The sequence below is a fragment of the Narcine bancroftii genome, chromosome 11 (assembly GCF_036971445.1).
Source record: "Narcine bancroftii isolate sNarBan1 chromosome 11, sNarBan1.hap1, whole genome shotgun sequence".
In the NCBI taxonomy this organism is placed as follows: Eukaryota; Metazoa; Chordata; class Chondrichthyes; order Torpediniformes; family Narcinidae; genus Narcine; species Narcine bancroftii.
In genome coordinates this window covers 75,267,369-75,290,622 of record NC_091479.1, presented here as the reverse complement: position 1 = coordinate 75,290,622, position 23,254 = coordinate 75,267,369, and the positions used below count along the sequence as shown (strand labels likewise).

Here is a 23,254-nt window from a genome sequence, read left to right as displayed (position 1 = left end):
TTCTAACCTTCTCCTTACTGCTCTGTACTATTTTGTTCCCTCCCCCAAACCATTCTAGTTTAGCGGAGGACTCGGTGGCACAAGGTCAGTTTCTTCCCCGCTGCCAACAGATTCCTGATCAATGAACCAAAGACACTCCCTTACTTTGAATTTTTGTGCACAAGTTTTATTTATTGTTGTAAGGTGATTTATATGACGCTGCCGCAAAACATCAAATTTTATGACTTGTTCATGACAATCAATTCTGATTTAGCAGAAAGGAAATCATAGACCTATTAGCTTAATGTCAGAGGTTGGGAAGCTGCTGGAATCGATTGTCAAGGATAAGGTTCATGAAAGATCGGCCCAAGTCAGTATGGTTTCCTTAAAATGAAAATCATACATTGCAGTTTTTTAAAAAACAGATCACAAGTAGATTGGACAGGGGAGATGCAGTGGATGTTGTGTATTTGGATTTTCAAAAGGGCTTCAACAAGGTGCCAAACACAAGGCTGTTCAATGAGATGAGAGACCATGGAATTAGAGGAAGGATAGTAGCATTGGTAGAGCACTGGCTGATTGGCAGGAAACAGTAGTATAAAGGGATCCTGTTCTGGTTGGCTACCAGTGGTGTTCCACAGGAGTCGATGTTGGGGCTGTGTCATTTTACGTTGTATACAAATGATTTGGATTGTGGAATTGATGGTTTTGTTGCTAAATTTGCAGATGATTCCAAAATCAGTGGTACGGTGGGTGGTGCTGAGGATACCAAAAGGCTGCAGAGAGATTTGGATAATTTAGGAGAATGGGCAAAGAGGTGGCATCTGAAATACAATGTTGGAAAGGGTACAGTCATGCATTTTGGTAGAAGAAATAGACAAGCAGACTTATTATTTTGATGGAGAAAATTCAGAGATGGGAGGCCTCACACAGGATACCCTAAAGGTTAACCTTCAGGTTAAGTCAGTGGAGAAGGAGACAATGTTGATATTCATTTCTCGAGGAATAGCATACAAGAACAGAGATATAATGTTGAGATTCTATAAAGCACTGGTGAGACCTCATTTGGATACTGTGTACAGTTTTGTGCGCTTATTTGAGAAAAGACATGCTAGCTTTGGAGTGGGTTCAGAGAAGATTTACTAGAATATCAGGAATGAAAGGATTAGCATATGAGGAACCATTGTTGGCTCTTGGACTGTACTCGGAGAACCGAAGGATGAGGGAGAACCTCACTGCAGCATTTTAAATGCTGAAAGGGCTGGACAGAGCAGATTTGGTAAAGATGTTTCCCATGGTAGGGGATTCTAGGACAAAAAGGCCTAATTTCATGATAAAAGGTCATCAATTTGAAAAAGCGACTCAAAAGAAAATTCTTTAGTCAGAGGGTCATGAGTTCATGGAACTTGTTGCCACAGGCGGCTGTGGAAGCAAGGCTGATAGGTGTATTTAAGGCAGAGATTGACGGGTATTTGATTACTCAGAGCATCATGGATTATGGGGAGAAGGCCAGGGAGTGGGATTGAGTGGGAGGATGTAGGGTGTCATGATAAGAATGGCAGAGAAGGCACGATGGGCCTCCTTCTGCTCCTATATCTTGTGATCTTGTAAATCAAGTTTAAGATGGAGGTTTATTTGGGCTCGATTTTTACATTCTTATTTAACTAAAATTCTGAGAGGGAGAAAGTGACTTTTGCAGAATTATACTTCTTTTCTAGATGTCTGCAGGGATATTGAGGGAAAGCAAATTTTAGTGAAAACCACACCATTATAATTCTTGGTACATTGGGCTGAAAGTGCAGAATTCATCTTCATGAAAAAAAAACTGTATTCTGCAGTTGATAGGCCACAATTTACATTTCTAAACTTAAAATGGACATCTAAAACACTTCTGGATTTACCCTTCCATTCCAATTCAGAGTGTTTAATGTTCTGCCCTGTTAGAACTGCAGACACAAAATCATGAATGTCAGGTTGGTTGTCAATGGGATTGCAATTTAGCAATAATGTTAAATAATCAGTTTTGGGAATGAGAGGTGAAAGGCATGAAATTAATTTCTTAAGATTCTTCAATTTCACGTTTTTCACCTACTGTCTCCAAAAGCAATCTGAATGAATAGAAAACACGTGCTTACATAAAAATGGCATGATTACTTCTCTTTTTCAAATGGAGATCAATATCAGTTCAATTGAAAATTTGACTGACAGAATTGTGTTAATCCAAAGCATTAAGGCAGGGGTCTCCAAAGTGGTTAATATTGACCCAATATGGGGGGGGGGGGAAGAGAGGGGGTCATCGATGGGACTAACAAGGGGGGGTTGATAAATGCCTGGGGAGTGAAAGTGGTGGGGGGAGGGGGGGGTTGAAACCAGGGGCACATCTAAGGAAAATCGCACCCATGTTAGGGGTGGCCAACCTCTTGTGAGAGCTGGTATTGGTGGTCAACCTCACGGGGAGCTGGCCTTGGAAGCCGTCATGTCGTATTTGGATTCAGCAATCTAATTAGTTGAGAGCAAACATAAAAACAAGGAATGGTTGCCACCCACCATCCTGGACCCCCCCCCCCCACCCCGACAATAAAAACAGATGCCTGGGGATCAATGACTCCATGAAGGGGTCAATGGCCTGTATTAAGGGATACAAGACACTCAAGAGACTGCAGATACTGGAATACAGAGCAATAAACAAGTTGCTGGAGGGTCTCAGTGGGTCGAGCAGCACCAGTGAAAGAAAAAAGGCTCATCTACAATGTTGTTTGAGCTGAAGATTCACTTAGAAAGGTAAAAAACAAATTACCAAATACCAAAATTATTATTGACGCAAAATCAGCTAATCCTTTTTACAATAGAAAATCTTCCTTTAGAGATTGGGGGAGAAAAGGAATTTTTAAAATAGAAAACTGTTTTTTGGGAAATAATTTATTAACATTTGAACAAATGAAGTACAAATATGGAATAACTCATGGTACAATGTTTGCATATCAACTGAAAGCCTACTTAAAGGATAACAGACTGAGATTACCAGAAGGAAGCAGCTTTGAATATGTGATTACAGTCACAATGATAATAAAAAGATTTATAATGAACATGTACATCAAGCTGCAAGAGAAGGAAAATGAGGAAATAAGCTATAAACCCAAAAGTGGGAAAAAGATTTAAACAAAGATAAAAAATGAAACATGGGAAAAGTTATGCTCTGGAACTATGAAGAATATAATAAACACAAGGTTACGCATGATACAGTATAATTGGTTATCATGCCCCAAAAGTTAAAAAAAAATGGGATCCAACATCATCATATAGATGTTTTCGCTGTAAGAAGGAAACGGGAACAACAGTACATGCAATTTGGGCATGTGAGAAAGTGAAAAAGTTTTGGGAAGATCTAAATCAGGTATTAAATAAAATCACAAAAAGCAACATACCAAAAATACAGAGATCTTTCTTCTAAGTAATATAAGAAGTAAAGAATTAGGCCTCAAACTGGATGAAGTGCAAATAAAAAATTATTATGATAGCCTTAGCTGTAGCAAAAAAATGTCTAATGTCAACTTGGAAATCAGAAGAGAGCCTGAGAATACAGCAATGGTACATGGAAATGAATAAATGTATTCCATTGGAAAAAAATAACATATAATTAAAAAAATAAAGTCACATTATTTGAACAAATTGGGGAACCGTACATGGAACATAACAGAGAGGGCTTGCCTTGGACCTCCACCCCCTAAAATGATGACAAGATTACTTGATCCAGTGTGTAAAAGTAGATGACACATTTTTCTTGTTTATTTTCATTGTGTGATGACATTGTTTAATGGTTTTATTGTATTGTATATGTTGAACGTTTAATGGGTTTGGAGGGGGGGGGAAGGTAGGGGAGAAAAAGCCACTGTGTATATTTAAAGAGGGAAATGTTTATATGTATTTTGATTGATACGGTTCACAGTGTGAAAAATTTTAAAAAAACAATGTCGTTTGAGCCACTGAGTTATGGACTCATTGAAGCTGTTTGACCTGCTCAGTTTCTCCAGCAGACGGTTAAGCAAATATTTGGAGTTGGGTTGTAGATCAACCTGGTTACTGAAAGTAGAGTAGGGTTAAGCATATGTGATCTACTCCTGGTGCTCTTAGAACAGAAAAATGTAACCTCAAATATTTGATAATTAAGCATTAGAAATGTTATAGACACACAAATAAAAAACATGTGCTTACATAAATGACCCAGTGACCCTAAAAAGATGTTAAAATATCTGCAAAAAGTTCATGCAAATTCTTATTTATATATTTTTATTTAAACTTTTTTTTAAACTTTATGTCCTGAAACAAGACAATGCATTTTAAAATATGGTTTATGAGCTGTTCGTGGAAAGCATAAATAATGAGACATTATTATCTTGGACATGTCCTCAATGTCTGAGAATAGCAGTATATGAATATTCTTTAAATAAGCTTTCAAATACGATTTAAATAAGACTCGATTCCCAGCAACAATATTTTTGGGCGTGCCATTGTTAAAAATCAGATTAAATGTCTATTTTCTAAATAAAAATGATTTTACTTATTAAATGATCAAATTAGGACACTGCACTTAGTCCTTAAATTCAAAACATAATTAAATTGTCCTTCAAATAATTGTCGTTCCATAAAATAAGCAAGGAATAGAAAAACTAAAACGTTTACATGATTTAACAACAAAGAAAATCAAGAATCCTTTGTATTAAGCAATACAGGATAAAATGCATAGAAAAGTAACTGCATACCAACAAAAATTCAAGTTGATTGTATCTCAAAGGCATTTAATTAGTGATAAAACAAATATTCATCAATTCAGCTTATATTTGTACAAATTTTGATGCTGGAAACCCAAACATGATTTGCGTTTTTCCAATTTGCAATATTTATTGCAAAGCTAGAATAAAAACTTTATTTTGCAAGTTCTCATGATTGAGAATTTTAACATAAACAGAATGCTTGCATTCAATTAAATCCCTTATCAATTTTTAAATCACATAGTTCACTTAAACAACCTTACCGCATATTTTCTCATTATTAAATGACCACTTATTTTTGGACTTCACCCTTTTCCAAGTTGTTACTTCCCCCAAATTTTGCAACACAAATCTGCTATTCAGAATAGATTGGAAGTAAAAAGTCACAAAAATATACATTTTAAATAAAAACTAAAGGTAAACATGATTCTGGACCTTGCTTTGCAAAAATGGCAATAAATTGTTTTCTCTTGTTATTTGAATTCTGGAATATTTTTAATGCAATTCTTAATCAATGACTGACAAATGTGTGCATTTACATTGAGAGTAAACATTTCAAGGAGTAATCCCAATCTGAATCACCTCTGAAAGCAAGAAAAAAAAACAAAAGTCCATTCCTGCACATAATGAAACTCTTTTGCTTTTAAAATTAAAGTTGAAGCTAGATCCAAAGCAACTATGATTTAAAAAGAATAATGTTCTAACCCATCAATCTGCCAAATTCTTTTTTTTCCCCCCCTGATATTAATTGATCTACAAGTTTCTAATCATCCAGATAGCCCATAATAGAGATAAATAGCAGTAGATTCTTCTGGCCCACATGACAAGCCAATCAGAAGTCTGCTGTTTAGTTTGGACTCATTTCCTGTTTAATGTAGTTAATATTCATAAAATATTACATTACACTGAACATGAAGAGTCCAATACTATATCTGAAAGTCAACAAATTCATAAAAAATTACAAAAACAAATCAAAACCACCAACAAATTAATTTCAGAAAAAGATTTAAATAATTCACATGATCGTTTTCAAACAATCAACAGAAAACACCAATTGGATACAAGGGCAGAAAATGCTGGCAATAGCAAGACAGACATTTCCATTGAGATAAAAAAATTATTTCTACAAGTTGATTTTTTTGTTTCAATGTTGTGCATCAATAATGCACAGCTGTTTTACAGGAAAGGCTCCACAAATTAAATATTTCAGAAGGCAGTACGATTATAAAAAACTGAAATGCCCATGTGATCAGTACCACTGTCATTGCACTCAATGGCAGTGTTAACTTTCTCGATTGGGAATCTCCAGCTGCCATGCTGGGAAGGCAGCCGGCTGAACCTTGTACAGTTCAGTCAGCATTTATTTCAATGAGAAGGCAAAACAGTTGCTGGGAAGTTGGTGAGATGTCAGGTCAAAGGAATTAAAGTTTTAAAAGAAATTAAAGTTTTATAAAATTATTAAATTATCATTAAAAATTTAGAGTTCTCAGATTTTAAAAAATTTTAATTTAGCGATACAGCCCCATAACAGGCCCTTCCGGCCCAAATACTTAAATACACCCATGTAAACAATTAACCCACTAACCCCAGACACCTTTGGAATGTGGGAGGAAACTGAGGTACTTGGGGAGAACGTATACACTCCTTACAGACAGTACTGGAATTGAACCCAGGTCGCCAGCACTGTAATAGCATTGTGCTAACCTCTACACTAACCGTCACAGATATTTAGCTTTGACAGGTCATAAGACTGATACCTTCATTGAAATGGCTGTCAAACCTGTGGAGAATCTCACCAATCAGAAGCCAACTTTGTGGAACATGTCACTGCATAGTTCTTTGGGAAGAAAGACAATAATTATTAATGGAGGATAAACAGAAAAAAAAGATGAAACTTGGCAGAGGTCTTTCCTCAAGATCAATAATTGATCCCCAAGAGATGCAAATGCAAAATAAACTTGATCATCCACAATAATTAAAGAAACAGCAGTAATGTACATCTAGTGGAATACTACCTAGAGAAAACAGGTTCAAAGTCAAGAAGGATAAATGCTTTTTATCCCCCCATACGTTTGGGAGTTCCACCATCAACATGAAAGGAGGTTGAACCCAAAAGGCTCCACTCGTGGCTATTAGATGGTGAAGTGTGCACTTGCAACTTGTTGTTAAACACACATGATCCAAACAGAATTATTTAGTGGGCAGTCCTGGCTCACAAGTTGCATTCCTGCACTAGAGCTGTACATCCCTAACTTTTTACAAAACAGTTGTACGGTCATCAACATGATACATCAACTCAGTTGCTTTCTCCACAGATCCTGTTTCAATTGTTGCATATTTCAGGCATTTTCTGTAATTCTTTTAGATATCTGGCAATGATTTTATTGAATTTTTGAATGAGTTTTTGTTTCACAGGATACTTGACTATTGGCTCATTAAGACACACTTTCAAAAGTAATTTTGCAGTTACAATGACCTTATAGATCCATTCCAAAATTATAAAATTTACTTGCTTCGAGACTACACACATGGAAACAATATGTTTCTGCGAAACCTTAATATAAAAAATTGTAAAAATAAATCCAGTGTCAAAATCTTTACCAAATAAAATGCAAAAATACTGAATTTGGCTCAAAATTATTTGAGGCTGAAGGATAATTCACTACAACCTGCATTTTCTTTTGTATAATCATTCACAAAATCTTTGCAATTCAGAAGAAAATTCAGAAGTTGCACATCACAGGTTGCAAGCAATTTTAATTTAAGTTTTTAAAATAAGATAGCTAACAGATAAATATGGCAAAGTCCTTCAAATTGAAGGCCCCCAGGTGCTGTATTTTTCCTCTTATACAAGAACCCATATTTATGATACCAAAATCTCGTCCAATATAGTTGTGAGCCATTAACAATCTGATAAACTGAATAACCAGTCACAAAATAGCAGAGCAATATTTTTAAACTTATGCAATTTTCTAAGATAAAGATGTAGGAAATTTTGTTATTTAAACAAAATTAGGTTAAGAATGTATAAGACATTGCAAAAATAAAAATTATAGCCTTTGAAAACCAAAATAACTTAAAATTAATTTTCAACACATTATTGGTAAGCTGCATTTTTGAGATTTATTTTTAAAATAACTGTATGAAATCTTTGCTAATTCACCAAGATTAGCAGTTCCAACAGTAGCTATATTTTGGATCCATTTAATGATGTTGTCAATGGTTATGGCTCTCTTTTGGTGTGTCTTACGAGTGTCATCCAATCCTTCAACAGGAAGCTGTCAACATAACAATCAATTCTATTTTTCCTTTGTGCTTACTATTTCTGCTTAAGTTTCACTAAGCTGCTCAATTACTCCTGACTCAAGAGCATTCCACTTTCTCCCCATTTATTACCTCTAGTTGCATTCGTTGGCAACATTTTTTTTTTTACTGTGTGCCCATTTTTATCAGGACACAAAAATCATGATAAAATAACCTTCTTTCTTTCCTCGAAAAAAAATAGCCACCCCCCCCCCCCCCCCCACTAAACAACCCTTTCATAAAAAGTATATCCACTCACTTCTGGTATCATCTTTATAAATTTTATACCTGCAAACATGGATTTCCATCAGCCAAATTTTGCTGTGGGAACTCTTAGCCCTTTGAATGACTCCCAGACCCCAAGTAGAAAGGGATACTAAATGGTCAGTGATGTCAAGCAAGCGCTCCACATTATTTACATCACTGGGCATGCCACTGGTCAATGATGAGCTCAGCATTAATATCTACAGTTCACATATGTAGCGCTGAGCTGGATCCAAATCTAGCCAATAACAAATTTGTAAAGAGTTCGTAAACTTCTAATTATTTTACTTTACATCACTTTAAAACATTTAGAAATACATAATTTACTAAGACAATGAATGATAAAACTCTCAAGCTTGATTAACCCTCGAAATATTTAAAACTGATGCTCATTTTCAATCTCTTGAAGGATTCCCTGATCAGTGCAATCATCCAAAGTGCATCTCAGCTTTGATATTTAGAATTCAAGAATTATTGGTCATACATCCTTGTTTTAAAATGAATCAAATTTAAATTCAGATAAACTAATTTCTAAAGTGGTTCTCGTGATGCATCGCTTCAACTGACTGTCAATATCTTTCAAGAACCACAAATCATGCACGCTGTGTGCTTTAAAAAAAAAATCAGATCAATATGATCTCCAAAAGATCTTCAAATAAATAACTTTAGAGTTGCAGGACACACATTGAGGGAAAGTGAAAACCTAAATTATGTCAAATTGGCCAATTCTATATAATATATTTAATTCTAGCATATATGTTCAACTGTGGAGATTATTTTGTGACATCAGGTTATCTTCAAGAGTTTCCATAAAGGAAGGTAATGGCATAAAACCTCGACTTTGGCAGAAAAGACCAAATTTGGCTCACTGCTCCAATCGGAGATATCTGCCAATTTTTTCTTTGTTAATTAAATTTACCAGATTATGCAAAAATTAATAATCAAGATCAACAAATCATCATATTCAATTTTTTTTATTGCCATTTAATTACATGAAATTAAAATCATGTGGCAAACAAGTAGCTAAAATCGACAGAATTTAGGGGAAATGGCAAGAATTCAGGGGAAATGGCAAGAATTCAACATTCACTTCTTCACCAGTCCAGTTCACTAGTTATCTCCTAAATGCCCTTTATTGTACTTGCAGAATCTTTTCAGTCCATTACTATTTGATTTTATTTTGAAAATTTAACCCTTGCCTTACTCACTCCAATTTCCAAGCTTTTTGAGGCTCATCACTTTATCTTATTCTGATATTAGATTTGAATCTTGTATACTTTCTCATTGGTGGAAACTAAAACTCAACCGATATTTTAGGAAATGGAGTGGAGGTAAAAGTAAATGTCTATGATAGTCCAATTAGAAATATTTAAACATTGCTGTTCTTGGAGTATAATCTGCACTGGAAACCAGAAGAAAGAGTCAGTTTTATCTAAAGTAGAATATAAACTTTCAATCCCCTTGGTGAGCACACAGATTCTTCCATGACACAAGTGGCCAAGTTATTACATCTGCTGGCCCCATTTATCAAACTTCTGGTCTAAATTATTTATATTCGCTGCTTTAAAAAAAATCAGGTCAGGCCACAATTTTACACAGAAAAAAAAAACTTTAGTACATGTTTAAAAAAAGACAGTATCTAGGGATGTCCCTATCAGAATGAAAGCACTTGCAATGCTTAACCATTGTATTTTCTTCAACCAGTAAGTTTTTTTTTTTAAAGTTAAGAATTTAAAGACCCTAGCAGCAAATTGGCAAAATCTCTTTACACCATCAGACAGAACACCGATTACACTTGATGCGTAGCTTTCTTCTCAGTAATAATTTTGTGAAGCTCATCTGCCTCCTGAGCAGTTTTCACACGGATCAAAATTGGCAGAGCAGTGTCAGGATTTTTCTGATCAATGGGAGGATTGGGAACACAGACGAGAAGGATGTTGTTTTTTCCTGTTCTTGTACAGGGTAGTGATGGATGAAGCATAATGTTCAGTAAAATATTTCCTGGTCAAAAAAAAAGTTGGAAGCCTTAATACTCCAGCCATTTTCCATAATCCCACGTACAATGTTAATTTATTTTCCTGATGCATCCAATTTTGAAAATAAATATTCCCATTAAGTTACATTCAATGCCCTCTTTTTAATTATCTTAATGGATGAAAATAGTTTCTCTCCCACTATTTGTCTTTCTAAAATCACTTGATATCATTTTGATCTCCTAATTTAAAAAGAAACTGACCAACCCAAAGTCAGTTAAAAAAAAAGCTTCCAGTTAAAATAACACATTAGCTTTTTAAACAGATCATGGTTTCTCTCATGTAATTCTCTGAAATAGTTCTTATTTTCTTCTGAACGAGACTTTCTTTTAGTAATAGAAAAAAGTAAAGGACCATTTGGTCTGAGACCTCAAAGCTTTTTCCCAATTTTCCACCTAGCTGAAAATTAAATATGTAATCTTTTAACTATTTAGATTTTTCTTCTCTTCACCTCAAGTCAAAGAGGTATAATTTTAATTTGTCAATCACTGTAGCAAGGTAACCTGTATCGTTAATGTGTTAGAAATAGCAATTACCCAAATTGTCTTGCATTTCATTTAGAGATCTAAACAGATGGTGTCTGTAACCACTCCATGTAAAAAAATCTCCAAAGAAAGGATAGCATCAGACAGCACAGAAATGCATCCTTCAGTGCAACTGGACAATGCCCATCAAGTTGTCTAAGCTCTTCCTATTGCCTGCATTTGGCGCATATTTGTCAAACTTTTAAATGTTGTAATTGCACCTACCTTTACCACCCTCTGATAGCTTGCTCCACATGTTCTCTATCCTCTGTGTTGAAGAAGTTGCCCCTCAGTCAGTTTCAAAGCTTTCCCCCAGCACCTCAAGCCTGTCCTGTCTAGCTTTAGACTCTCCTACACTGGGGAAAAAACTGAGACTATTCATCATATTGTTGACCCTCAGAATTTTACACACCTCTATAAGGTCACCTCTCAGCTTTCCAAACTCCGGGGTGGGGGGCATTGGGGGTGGAGAAGAGCCTATCCATGAGCCTCCATAATTGGGCAGCACGGTCAGCGAAACACTATTACAGCGCTAGTGAACTGGTTTCACATATAAGGAGTTTGTACATGCTCCCCATATCAGCCAAGTTTCCCCCGGGTGCTCTAGTTTCCTCCCACCCTTCAAAACATATGGGGTTGCAGGTTAATTTGGGTGTAATTGGAGGTGTGAATTTAAATGGTTGGAATTGGCTTTTACTGTGCTGCAAATTAAAAAAATAAATAATTCAATTTCTCCAGCCCCAACAATGTCGTTGTGAACCCCCCCCCCCACCCCCAATTCTAACATTAGTCTTAAAGTAGTACTTTATGTCTAAACAAGGAGTCTACAATGGGATGTGGGAGGAGTTGCTTAGTATTGATTAGGTACATAGGCTACTTGTGGGAAAGTTGAAGAATAGTGGAAGACTTTCAAAGATTTTTCAGTGCTCAAATGTATATTCCAGTTAAAAGGAAGGACAGCAAGGATGGGGAGAGCCATTCTTAGATATACAAGGAAATAAAGAAAGGCATCAAACTAAAAGCTTATGTATAAAGTCATTAAGAGTAGTTGGAATCTGGAAGATTGGGAAAACTTTAAACATCAACAAAGAATCACAAGTAATAAAAAAATAGATAAGTAAAAACTAGCACAAAATATAAACAATAAAAGATTTTAATGTACAGGTACACGATCCTTTATCTGGACATCTAAAATCTGGAAAGCTCCAAAATCTAGCAAGTGTGGAGCAGCGGTTGGGGGAGGTGGCCGGGGGACCGCAGTTGTGGGCGGCCGGGGGAGACTGCCGAGGGACCGCGGTGGGACTGGTGGTTGGGGGAAGGCAGCCGATGGACTGCAGTCGGGGGAGACAGCAGCATAGTTTGGGTGGGCTTTCTGAAATCCGGAAAAATCTGAAATTTGGAACACACTGTCTCACAAGGGTTCCGGATAAAGGATCGTGTACCTGTACAAAACAGAAAGGGATGGTTAATATGAACGCATTTCCTTTGTAAGATGAGAAACGTGACTTAATATTGAATAATGCAGAAATGATCAAAGCCTTGAAAGACAATTTAGTGGCAATTTTCAAAGTAGAAGAGACATTTAACATGCCAAAGAGGGACATTATGGATGTGATAGTGAGGATCTTGATACAATCCTTCTTAAAAAGATAGGGCTGAGCAAACGAGTGAATCCTTATGGGAAAGTACTGAAAGAAACGGCAGGTTTTTGTAGAAGCATTTGTGTTATTTTCCAAAATTTTCTAAGCTCTGGTTAGTCCCTGCTGATTGGAAAACAGCAATGTCCTGCCACTACTTAAAAAAAAAAGTGGCAAAAGGTAACTAACTATAGGTAACTAAGAGTTAGCTTCACCTCTGAGGTTAGGATGCTTGAAGCTATCGTTAAGGTAGAAATAGCAAAACATCTAACATAACATAACAATTTACAGCACGGAAACAGGCCATTAGGCCCTTCTAGTCCACACCGAACCAAACACCCCTCTCTAGTCCCACCTCCCTGCACAATGCCCATAACCCTCCATCTTCTTCTCATCCATAGACCTGTCCAACCTTTTCTTAAATAATACAATTGACTCCGCCGCCACTATTTCTCCCGGAAGCTCATTCCACATGGCTACCACTCTCTGAGTAAAGAAGTTCCCCCTCATGTTACCTCTAAACCTCAGCCCCTTAATTCTTAACTCATGTCCTCTTGTTTTAATCTTTCCTCCTAGATACAAATTGTTCATAGGCAGACAGCATGGATTCAGGATGAGCAGGACAATTTTGACAAATTTTCTGGAATTCTTTAACAATATGACAAGCACCATGGATAGAGGGGAACAGGTGAACAATGCCATGGATTTTTTCCCCCAGAGGTGTTTGATCAGTTGATGAATGAAAGACTTTTCCATAAAGACAAAGATGTATGGAGTTGGGGATAATATAGTAGAATGGATAGAAAATAGGTTAATCAATAGAAGGCAGAGAGTTGAGAGAAATGAGTATTTTTCTGGTTCAAAAATCAGTGGTAAATGAGCACCGAAGGGGTTGGTGCTTGGCCTGGATTAACGATTTGCACCAGGGTGGCAAGTGTAGCATACCAAAGTTTGCTGATGACACAAAATTGAGTGGAAAAACAAATAGTGCAGATGCAGTTCTCTCCCGACTTGAGAAAAGATATACTGGCTTTGGAGACAGTACAGAGGAGGTTCACCAGCTTGATTTCAGAAATAAGGAAGCTAGCTTAGAATAAGTTGAAAAGCCTCAGACTATACTCATTGAAGTTTAGAATGAGGGGCAATCTTGCAGAAATGTGCAAATTATGTAAGGGATAGGATAAATAGAATAGAGGCAAGAAAGTGGTATCACTGATTTATGGGATAAAGCCTCAAGATTCAGAGGAGCAGATTTTAGACAGAGATAAGGAAATGCTTTTCCTTAACAGCAATGAATCTGTAGAATTCCCTGCCCAAGGAAGCATTGGAGGCTACTTTTCCAACAGTTATTTGGCTCTTCATCCTTTCCTTGTTACACTAATCATGGATTGCTCTGACACCACCAAAGGACAGTCTGCACAACTGCAAAGTCATTTTTTGCAACAACGGAATATTTATGATCTTTCTGTCTACTTACTATCTTTTTAATTCAATTATGTAAACTATTGTATTTTATTTTATATTCCAGGTACCTTTTCAGCTCCAGCAAGTACAAATTTTGTGCATACGTACACTGCATTATGTATATGACAAAAAAATGATCATTACCTCTAAATATATACAAGACTATGATGTTCCAAATCCTTTATTCAATGTTCTGATTCATGAATGCCAAACACCTTCTTCATCATCCTTTGCTACCAGTTTCAGGAAGCTATGTACTCTTCAATCTCTGCCATTTACTGTACAACTCTTAACCAGGTCTGACTCATCTCAAATATAACACCTCACACTTATCCATTCCTCATCCCACTGAATCAATTAAGATCCCACTGTCATTTTAGATAATCTTCCTCATAGTCATTATTCCAATTTTAGTATCATCCACAAACCGTGGCATTAACTGAAGCTTGGTGATGCTGTCCTAAGTCTCCATGGAGAATTCCACAGCTGAGAACCCTCCCATGAGACCATGTCCATGGCAAAATCCTCCCACTTAATACTGATTAAATGTTTGAGAAAGAATTCTTGATGGCATGTTGACATAATGCAATAATATGGCAAGAACACCAAATAGTTTTTCCAAAGGAATGACTTACATCACACAAAAGTTATGAATAAAGTATATTTTTGGAAAAAAAGTTCCTAGTTTTAGATAACAGAAGAGTAGCTTCATACAATATAACAAATTAACCTAAAAGAATATCAAACAAGCACCCAAATATCTTTGTATCCCAAACAAAACAACTGATGTAGAATTTGCTGGTTTTACAGGTTTATCGATTTAGTCTACAAAGGTGGGGGGAAACTGAAGATATTTTGTTCATCAACTCATGGGATTCGGTCTTCATTGTTGTTTCTAATTATCTGTGAGATGTCAATGACACATTGCCACCTTGAACTGCTATAGTTTGTCTTTTAAAGACAATGGTGGGAGGGATAATTTGGGGCTGTCTATGGCCCTGCCTGACATTTATCTCTATAATGTATCTCTTAATCCAAAGGGGGAGCTCAAAGATGGGCTTACATAATAAGGCGAGGGAAAGGAGGGAGTCGGACTTGGGCACAACAATCCATGACTGATGTTGGTCAGATCTGTGTTGGGGATAGCATGACAGCATTTATGCCAGGTTCAGATTGGTGCATCAATGCTGTACATGTTGTTGAGTTGATGTATACGGGGGGAAGTCAATGTACATACCGTAGAGTCTAGTGCAAGACTACATCTCCAGGCTTGCGTGCTGGGCTAATATACATTACTGCTTCTGTCACATGGACAGGAAGTGACATCATCAGTGACGTCATCAGCCAAAACCTGTATTGGATGCAGGTTAATTTCCTGCTTTTTCCACAGCACATCCGCCATTTCGGGAGCCAGTTCGCCACACAACACCCCCCCCCCCCCCAACCCCCCAGAACGAGCAATCCCACTAAGGACCCACAAAGTCTGTATTTTTTTGTTTGAGTGGCCTTCCTCTCCGCTAAGGTGCCTGAACCACAACTGGTCTATCCAGATCCAGATAGGCAGGTTTGAGCCCGTCAAATGCAAAAGCTTACTCTTTATCTCCCATGTTCAAAATGTACGTCAATTCATTGCATCTTAATACCTCGAAGGGTCCCTCATGCAACACTGGAATGTGCTCCTTTCTGTACGAAAATGTACTTGCAGTCCTGCAAGTTCTGGGGGATATAGGACTGGGGGTATGGGCGCTAAAGAACTGAGCTTCTTGCAGAGCTTGCTTAGGATCACTGCGGGCATCTCCTCCAGTCCTCGTGACTCTGATTCTCTTGAAACCATCGGCAGTGTGCTATAGACCAGCTCTGCCGATAAGGCATCTATATCGTCCTTAGGTGCCGTTCACATGCCCAAGAGTACTCACGGCAATTCATCAACTGTTAGGTCCCTGCAAACATGCCACAAGGACCAACTTCAAATGCCTGTGGAACCTTTCTACTAGTCCGCTTGATTGTGGGTGGTACGCAGTTGTGTGGTGCAACTTGGTTCCAAGCAGGATGGCCATTGTTGACCACAGGCTTGACGGGAATTGGGCACCCCTGTCAGACGTGATGTGCACTGGTAACCAAAACTTGCTATCGAGGCAGAAATGAGGGCCCTGGTGCAGGTGTTGGTAGTCATGTCTGCTAGTTGAACCACCTCTGGCTTCCACATGGCCCTATCCACTGTCATGAGAAGAAAACAGGAACCACGTGACACTGGCAGGGGGCCTACAATGTCCACGTGTACGTGGTCAAACCTCTGATACATCGGCTCAAAAGGTGGTAATGGGGCTTTTGTGTGTTGTTAGACTTTGGATGTCTGGCAACGAGAGCATGTCTTCACCCAATTGCTGACCTGTTTTCGAAGGCCATGCCACACAAATCTGTTGGCTACCATCTGGACTCGTTCTGATCAATGGATGCACCGCGTCAAATATCTACTACCTCCAGGAACAATTGGGCAAAGACAACCTGTAGATACGTCACGCAGGAGTTTGAGCTCCCCTGGGCCTACCGGAATTTCTTCCAGCTGCAGGTTTGAGTCTACTGTTCGGTAACATGGATTTTCTTCATTTACCTGTTGAGCTTCCACGAAAGCCACATGATCTACCCCTTGGGCTCAGATCTACATGGATTGTATGGCTGAGTGAGAAAGCACATCTGCCACTTCTTTGGCCTTTCCTGAGATGTGTTCGATGGCCAGAAATATATTGATAAATGTCTCTGTTGACAAGTCAACCATGGTCCGTCAAAGCTGTGAAGTGCCTGCCTTCTAGAAAATACCTGAATTGTCGGATAGCTAGGTACAGTGCCAACAATTCTCAATCAAAAGCACTGTACTTGAATTCTGCTGGACTTAGGTGCATGCTAAAGAAAGACAATGGTTTCCAGTGCCCATTGATGTACTGTCCAAGCACCCCTCCTACTGCCCTATTGGACGAATCCACTGTCAGGGTTGTCGAGACATCTGTTCTTGGGTGGACCAGCAATGCAGCATAAGCTAGTGCTTCCTTGGCGTTCTCGAATACTGCCGACGATTCTTCATCCCAAGTGTCTCCCTTGCCTTGCCCGAAATCACATGATGCGAGCCGCTAATGGTAGAAACCGGCAATAAAAGTTCTGGGCTTAGCGAATGCCCAGATCGCCTCAACCTTTGCCGGTAGTGGCTTTGCTCCACGTTTGTTGATTCTATGGCCCAGAAAGTTGATGGTCGCTAACCCGAATTGACACTTGGCTGGGTTGATGGTCATCCCAAACTCATTCAAACATGTGAAAAGCTTGCGCAGATGGGGCAGGTGTTCCTGACGACTACGGTTAGCAATATGTATGTCAACTGGGTATATTAAGGTAAAGCCGAGAGCGTGTCCCCACTCTGTCACTCAACGTTGGAAAATCTGCACAGTATTCTTGAGCCCAAAAGGCATCCTTCTGAACTCAAAAAGGGTGTAATAATAGGCGTTTTTGGAATGTCATCCGAGTGGACTGGGATCTGATGATACCCCCAGACCAGGTCCACTTTGGAAAAGATGCGGGCTCCCTGCAGGTTGGACATGAAGTCCTGTAAATGCAGTACTGGATAGCGATTCAGTGTGGTAACATCGTTCAATCTGCAGTAATCACCACAGGGTCTCCATCTGCCTGCGGCCTTATGTACCATGTGGAGTGGGGAGGCCCTGGAGCTATCGGACCGTTGTACAACACCCATGACCTCCATCCTTTCAAACTCTTTGGCCAGACAAAGTTTACGTGGAAGGAGCCTGCGAGCTCTGGCATGTAGTGGTGGCCCTTCGGTTGGTATGTGGTGCTGCGGCCCATGTTTCAGCATCCCAGAGATGAATTGCGGAGTAATTATTGTGGAGAATTCCGCCAACAACCTGGCGAATACATTCTCCTAAAGAGTAACAGAGTCTAAATGCACAGATGGTAGCTTGGCCTCACCTAGGGTGAAGGCCTAGAAAATGTTGATATGAACGCGCCTTTGTCCCTCTAGATCAACCAGCAGGCCACGTGCTCTGAAAAAATCAGCTCCCAGTAGGGGTTGTGGGATTGCGGCCAATGTGAACATCCACATGAACTTAGTATCATCCAACTGAGGCAGGATCCTATGTGTGCCAAATGGCCGGATAGTACTGCACTCTGCAGCTTTCAATGACGGCCTGGCTTTTCTGTTACGTGTGTCATGCCCCAAAGGGGGAAGCATGTTGGGCTCAGCCCCTGTATCCACAAAGATATGCCAGCCAGAATGTCTATCCCAGACATATAAAAGGTTGTCTCGATGGCCAGCCGCTGCAGCCGTTAGCCACAGCTGGCCACGGTGTTTTTCTTGAAACGCATAGGGAGGTCGGCAGTGGCAAGCTTCAGCACCCCATTGTTGATAGTAGAAACACCAGTGGGTGCTACCTTTGCCCTGCTGTCTCCTGGCCGACTGGTGGTCTGACAATAGACTGATTGACCTTGCTAATGTTGGAGTTTCACGGTCCTGCTGCTGTGAGCGGGATCTAGTGCTGTCCTACAGATGTCATGCTTTCTTGCTTAGCCCAAGACTCTCCACAGGTCACTGAAATCTTCACTGGCCAGTAGCATGTGGATATCTTCTGGCAACTGCTCCAAGAAAGTCTGCTCAAACATGATAGCCTATGCCCTTCCACTACTGCCAGAATTTTATTCAGGAGCATGGAAGGTGTCCTGTCTCCTAAGCCATCCAAATGAAGTAAATGAGCCACTCACTCACATCATGAGAGGCCAAAGGTATGGATGAGCAGATTCTTGAGTATCATATACTTGCCCTCCTCCAGAGAATGCTGCTGAAAATTGAAACTCAGCATGCCATCTCTTGATCCAGGGCACTTACTACATAGTAGTACCGCATGGAATCAGATGTTATCTGCCCCAACTGGAATTGAGCTTCTGCTTGGTCATACCATACAAATGGTTTTAAGTCCAAAACATTGCAGTTTCATAGCCACAGCACGTATTGAAGAAAAACATAGCAAAATATTCTATGCTGAGCTACTATAGACATTGTTGTACACATTGTGGAATCGTTGTACATGTTGTCAAGTTGATGTGTATGAGGGGAAGTCGATGCACATGCTGTGGAGTCCAGTGCAAGACTGACACCTCTAGGCTTGCTTGCTGGGCTAATATACAACACTGCTTCTGTCACATGGACAGGACATGACCTCATCAGAAATGTCATCAGCTCAGATAAAAACTTGTGTTGGATACAGATCAATTTCCCATGTTTTCCACAGCATGTCCGCCATGTTGGGAGCCAGTTCGCTTGCTAGTAAGTGGGTCACCTCAACATGATGGAATACGGAAATGCAGAGTTGTACTCCCCTGAAGAAAATCATGTATAATTTAAGGAAAAAATATGACATATTTGTTAGGGTACAGCAACCCTATCTGCAACACATTGGGATGCAGATATAATTATACCCCTTCCAAATAAGAAAGGTATAATCTGTGCCAGTAGTGGAATGATTGACATAAATGAAGTGGGATGTGGCATAGATGATGTGCTCTTTTATTTTGTTCCTTACCTTTTTATTTTAGGTTACTTTGGTTTTTCTTAGGGTCTATGACTTTACTGATAATTAGGGTTTTTTGTGTTTATTTAATTTATATAATCTTCTTCTTGTGGTATTAGGGTATGGGAGGGAAGAACGGACTCTGAATGTTGTATACCATTGTTGATAGAGATGTATTGTTTGCTTGGATTTGTTGAGATTTTGAAAATATAAAATAAAATATCCAAAAAAAAATGGTGGAAGGGAAATTCCAGGATTTTAACCTGGCAACAGTAAAAGATCTGTGATGTATCCCCAAGTTAGGAAGACAAGCAGCTTTGGAAACATGCAGTGGATGCGATTCCAAAATGTTTATCATACTCATCCTTTTAAGTGGTTAGGTGTTTGGGAGATGCTGTGGGAAATAGTGTGGGCTCATCTGCTCTGACAGCATTAATCTTTTGGGTGTTGTATCTGCATTTATCCAGGTAAGTGCATAGTATTCCATTACTCTGTGCACTGTAATTAGAGTAGAAAAATCTTTGGCGCACCAGAACATGAGGTACTCAATGCAGTCACAATATTATATGATAATAAAGTTAAAATGGGTCACTGGTATTGCCCAAGATGTTGATGTTGGGAAATCTACCATATTAAAATCAATGAAAAGAGATAGCTGTTATCTTAAGTGGCGACATCTGGCATTAGATTTTCATGTCTAATATGTACAACTTTCCTTCACTGGACCTGCCTTCTAGAATCGATATAAAGTATTACTGCTACATAATGAATGTATTGATATAAAACAAAGGGGCTAATTAACTCACCTAGATTGGTATCTGCTCGCACCAACAACTGAAACTTTTGATCTGCCACAGGTTTTAAATGAATTGTACCAATTCCTTTATCAATGAAATCCCCGTCTTTCTTGTAGAACATTTTGCACCTGGAAAAACAAAAATTTAAATCTTAAGCTTTGTAATACTGAGCACAATCCTACAAAAATTCATTCTTCTTAAGCTTATGCAATCTTTGACCACTTAAGACTGAAATTCCATATGTAATGACATGCAAATAAAATGGCCAAATTAAAAATTAATTAAAGATCTGAATTTATTATGGTAACATTGGTCTTTGGAAGAAAGCATTGATGGCCTCTCCTCTTAAACCATCGGTAGCTGTTTAATAAAAATTAATTGCTGTCAAATCAATTCAGAAAATATCTTACAACTCTAAAGCTGGGCTTTGGATTCACAACAATTTGTTTTGACAATTAGTAATAAATTTAAAGTGCTCCATTGTCTCTGGCATGTTTAGGATGCCCTTCTGATTCTGAAGAGTATGATTTTTTCTTCAAGAGAAGAAGAAAATATTGCAAAAAAAATGTCATTAATGGTTGTTTCAATAAATTGAAAGTGAAAATTGAGTTGGAATGCCCCCAAAATTGCAAGCATCGAGTACTTTACATCAGTTTTCGAGAGTCATAGTTGTATAGCATATAAAACGGCCCTTTCAGCCATCTCTATGAATCCAATTTGCCTGTCTTCTAAGCCTTGCCAATTTAAATGCCCATTTAAATTGTTTTTTAAATGTTCCAGGTTTTTGCAATTCCACTTCCTCTTTCCTCAGAACATTCCAGATGTCAACCTTTCTCGATGTGTAAAAATAAATTGCCTATCAGATTCCCTTTCAATCTCCTACCTCTCACTTTAAACCTCTGCCTTTATTGTTCCCCTACCAGGGGAAAAAAAGATTTTGACCATCTACCAAATACATCTTTTATAATTTTATAAACTTCTATTAGGTCATAACTGTCTTTTCATTCTGAGAAAAACAAACCCACTCTATCCCATCTCTCCACGTAAGACAATATCTGAGTTAATTTTGTGGCACTTCCCCACCCCCAATAATAATCATAACCTTCCTGCAAACATGCCATTTGGCTTCTTTCACCACAGTTTTGTTGTGTGTGGCCACTTTCAGGAAACTTCAGACTTGGATCCAAAGGTCTCTTAATCCACATTACTAAGTACTCTATTTCCTGTCCCTATTTTATTTTTTCGCAAACTGAATAACTCTGCACTTCTCAAGATCAAATTGCACCTGCGAACTCTATAAAGCAAACAGCTAAGGTCTCAGCAGCAATACTAATCGTACTCCATTAGTTACTGAACAAATAAAAACATCCTTCCACCCTTTGCTACCTAGCTTCAAGTAAATTTTTGATCCAATGTACCATAAGGTTTTGGACAAGCCTAAAACACAGAAAAAGATCAATTAGCAATGAAATAATTTAAGAATGTGAGGTACATTATTAATATTTTGCTTGCAAGTTAGTCCAGTTAAGGTAACATTAACTGTGAAATTTGGGCAAAGGGAGATCAACAGGAAATTGCATATCCCCCAGAAATATCATATTTTCATCATTATTTTCAGTCAAAGATCTGGAAAGTGGTCACTGACAATATAAATTTAGACATACAGCATAGTAAAAGCCCTTCAGCCCATACCGCCCAGTTACAGCCAATTGACCGACAACCCCGGTATGTTTTTTTGAATGGAGGGACGAAACTAGAGGCATGGGAAAACCCATGCGGTCACAGGGAGAATGAACAAACTCCTTACAGAGAGTGCAGGATTAGAATCCCAGTCCCAATCCCTGGGGCTGTAACAGCATTGCGCTAACCTAGGGGTTTCCACAGTGGTCGCTATCAACCCCTGGGCTTGATCAATAAATGCCAGGGGGTCAAAAGGGGTTGATGTTGGGGGAGAGGGGAAGGGTGTTGATTGAACATTTGCAGTGGAAAGCAGGGCGGATCAGCAGAAAATAGCTCCTATGGCAGTGGTGGCTAACCTCTCGCAAGAGTGGGCCCTGGTGGCCACCATTTTGTATTGGCTTTGTAATAAGTAGAGAGTGAATGGGAGGATGGACTGAGTGTAGAAGATGGGTATATGTCCTTTGCACCTTTAGTACTGCCGCTCTGACCTGCACTGCCACCACACTGCTCCCCCACCCCATCCAGCACCAAGATTCCATGCCAGCAGTCAATGAGGGATCGATGGTCTTAAAAAGCTTGAGGACCCCTGTGCTAACTGCTACCCTAACTGCCCCGCCTATCGGAGCACCCATTCTTCAAGAGTAATCATAACCCATTAGTTCAATATTCATTGTTGGAGAAAGTGTCTTAAAGCAAGGATGAAATTATCACATATTTAAACATGAAAATGGCTCGAATTGGTCTACCTAGACTTCAAATAGACAAGCCTCTGCACAAACCGGGAACAATTCTGAGGAAATCTTGGAAGACAGGATAAAAGCAGTGTTTGTATCATATGTGGATTTGTACTGAAATTTGTCAAAGGCTTTCTGCAAGATATTATCACAGAAGATCAAGCAGTTTGCAACTGGAAAATGGTAAACTGCATTAAAAATTGGTAATTGGCATCTAGTATTAAGCAGAGAGGTAACTCTGTATACATTAAGGGTTTGAGAAAATAGTGACACAATTTGTAAGCTAGAAATTTTATTAATGATGAAAGGAATGTTCTAAGTAACATTTGTAAATTGGGAATAAATAAATGGTAATAAGCCATCCTAGATGTTGGGCTGAAGGGCTCGTTTCTGCGCTGCAGAACTCTAATTGGTGTTCCATGGCATGGATTTAAAGATGTTAAATGCAAGGAGATAAATTTCATTTTTTAATATCAGTAATTATTTAAATGCAGATGGGATTG

At 38.7% G+C, this 23,254-nt stretch overlaps 1 protein-coding gene across 8 annotated transcripts in view; it reads right to left on the bottom strand.

Annotated features, from left to right (window-relative positions):
* Nucleotides 1-23,254, bottom strand: part of nup50 (nucleoporin 50) — a 77,270-nt gene that overhangs the window by 7,550 nt on the left and 46,466 nt on the right. For 4 of the 8 annotated variants that reach the window (XM_069903458.1, XM_069903457.1, XM_069903460.1 and 1 more), the window contains exons 7-8: nucleotides 20,347-20,465; nucleotides 9,274-10,316 (exon numbers count right to left, since the gene is read on the bottom strand). In XM_069903458.1, the coding sequence (XP_069759559.1) occupies nucleotides 10,105-10,316; nucleotides 20,347-20,465 (331 nt within the window). In that variant the 3' untranslated portion in view covers nucleotides 9,274-10,104. Of the gene's footprint in view, nucleotides 1-5,736; nucleotides 6,586-9,273; nucleotides 10,317-11,097; nucleotides 11,229-20,346; nucleotides 20,466-23,254 lie in introns of those variants that run through there. The other 4 variants (XR_011346596.1, XM_069903462.1, XM_069903461.1 and 1 more) reach the window with 4 other exon arrangements.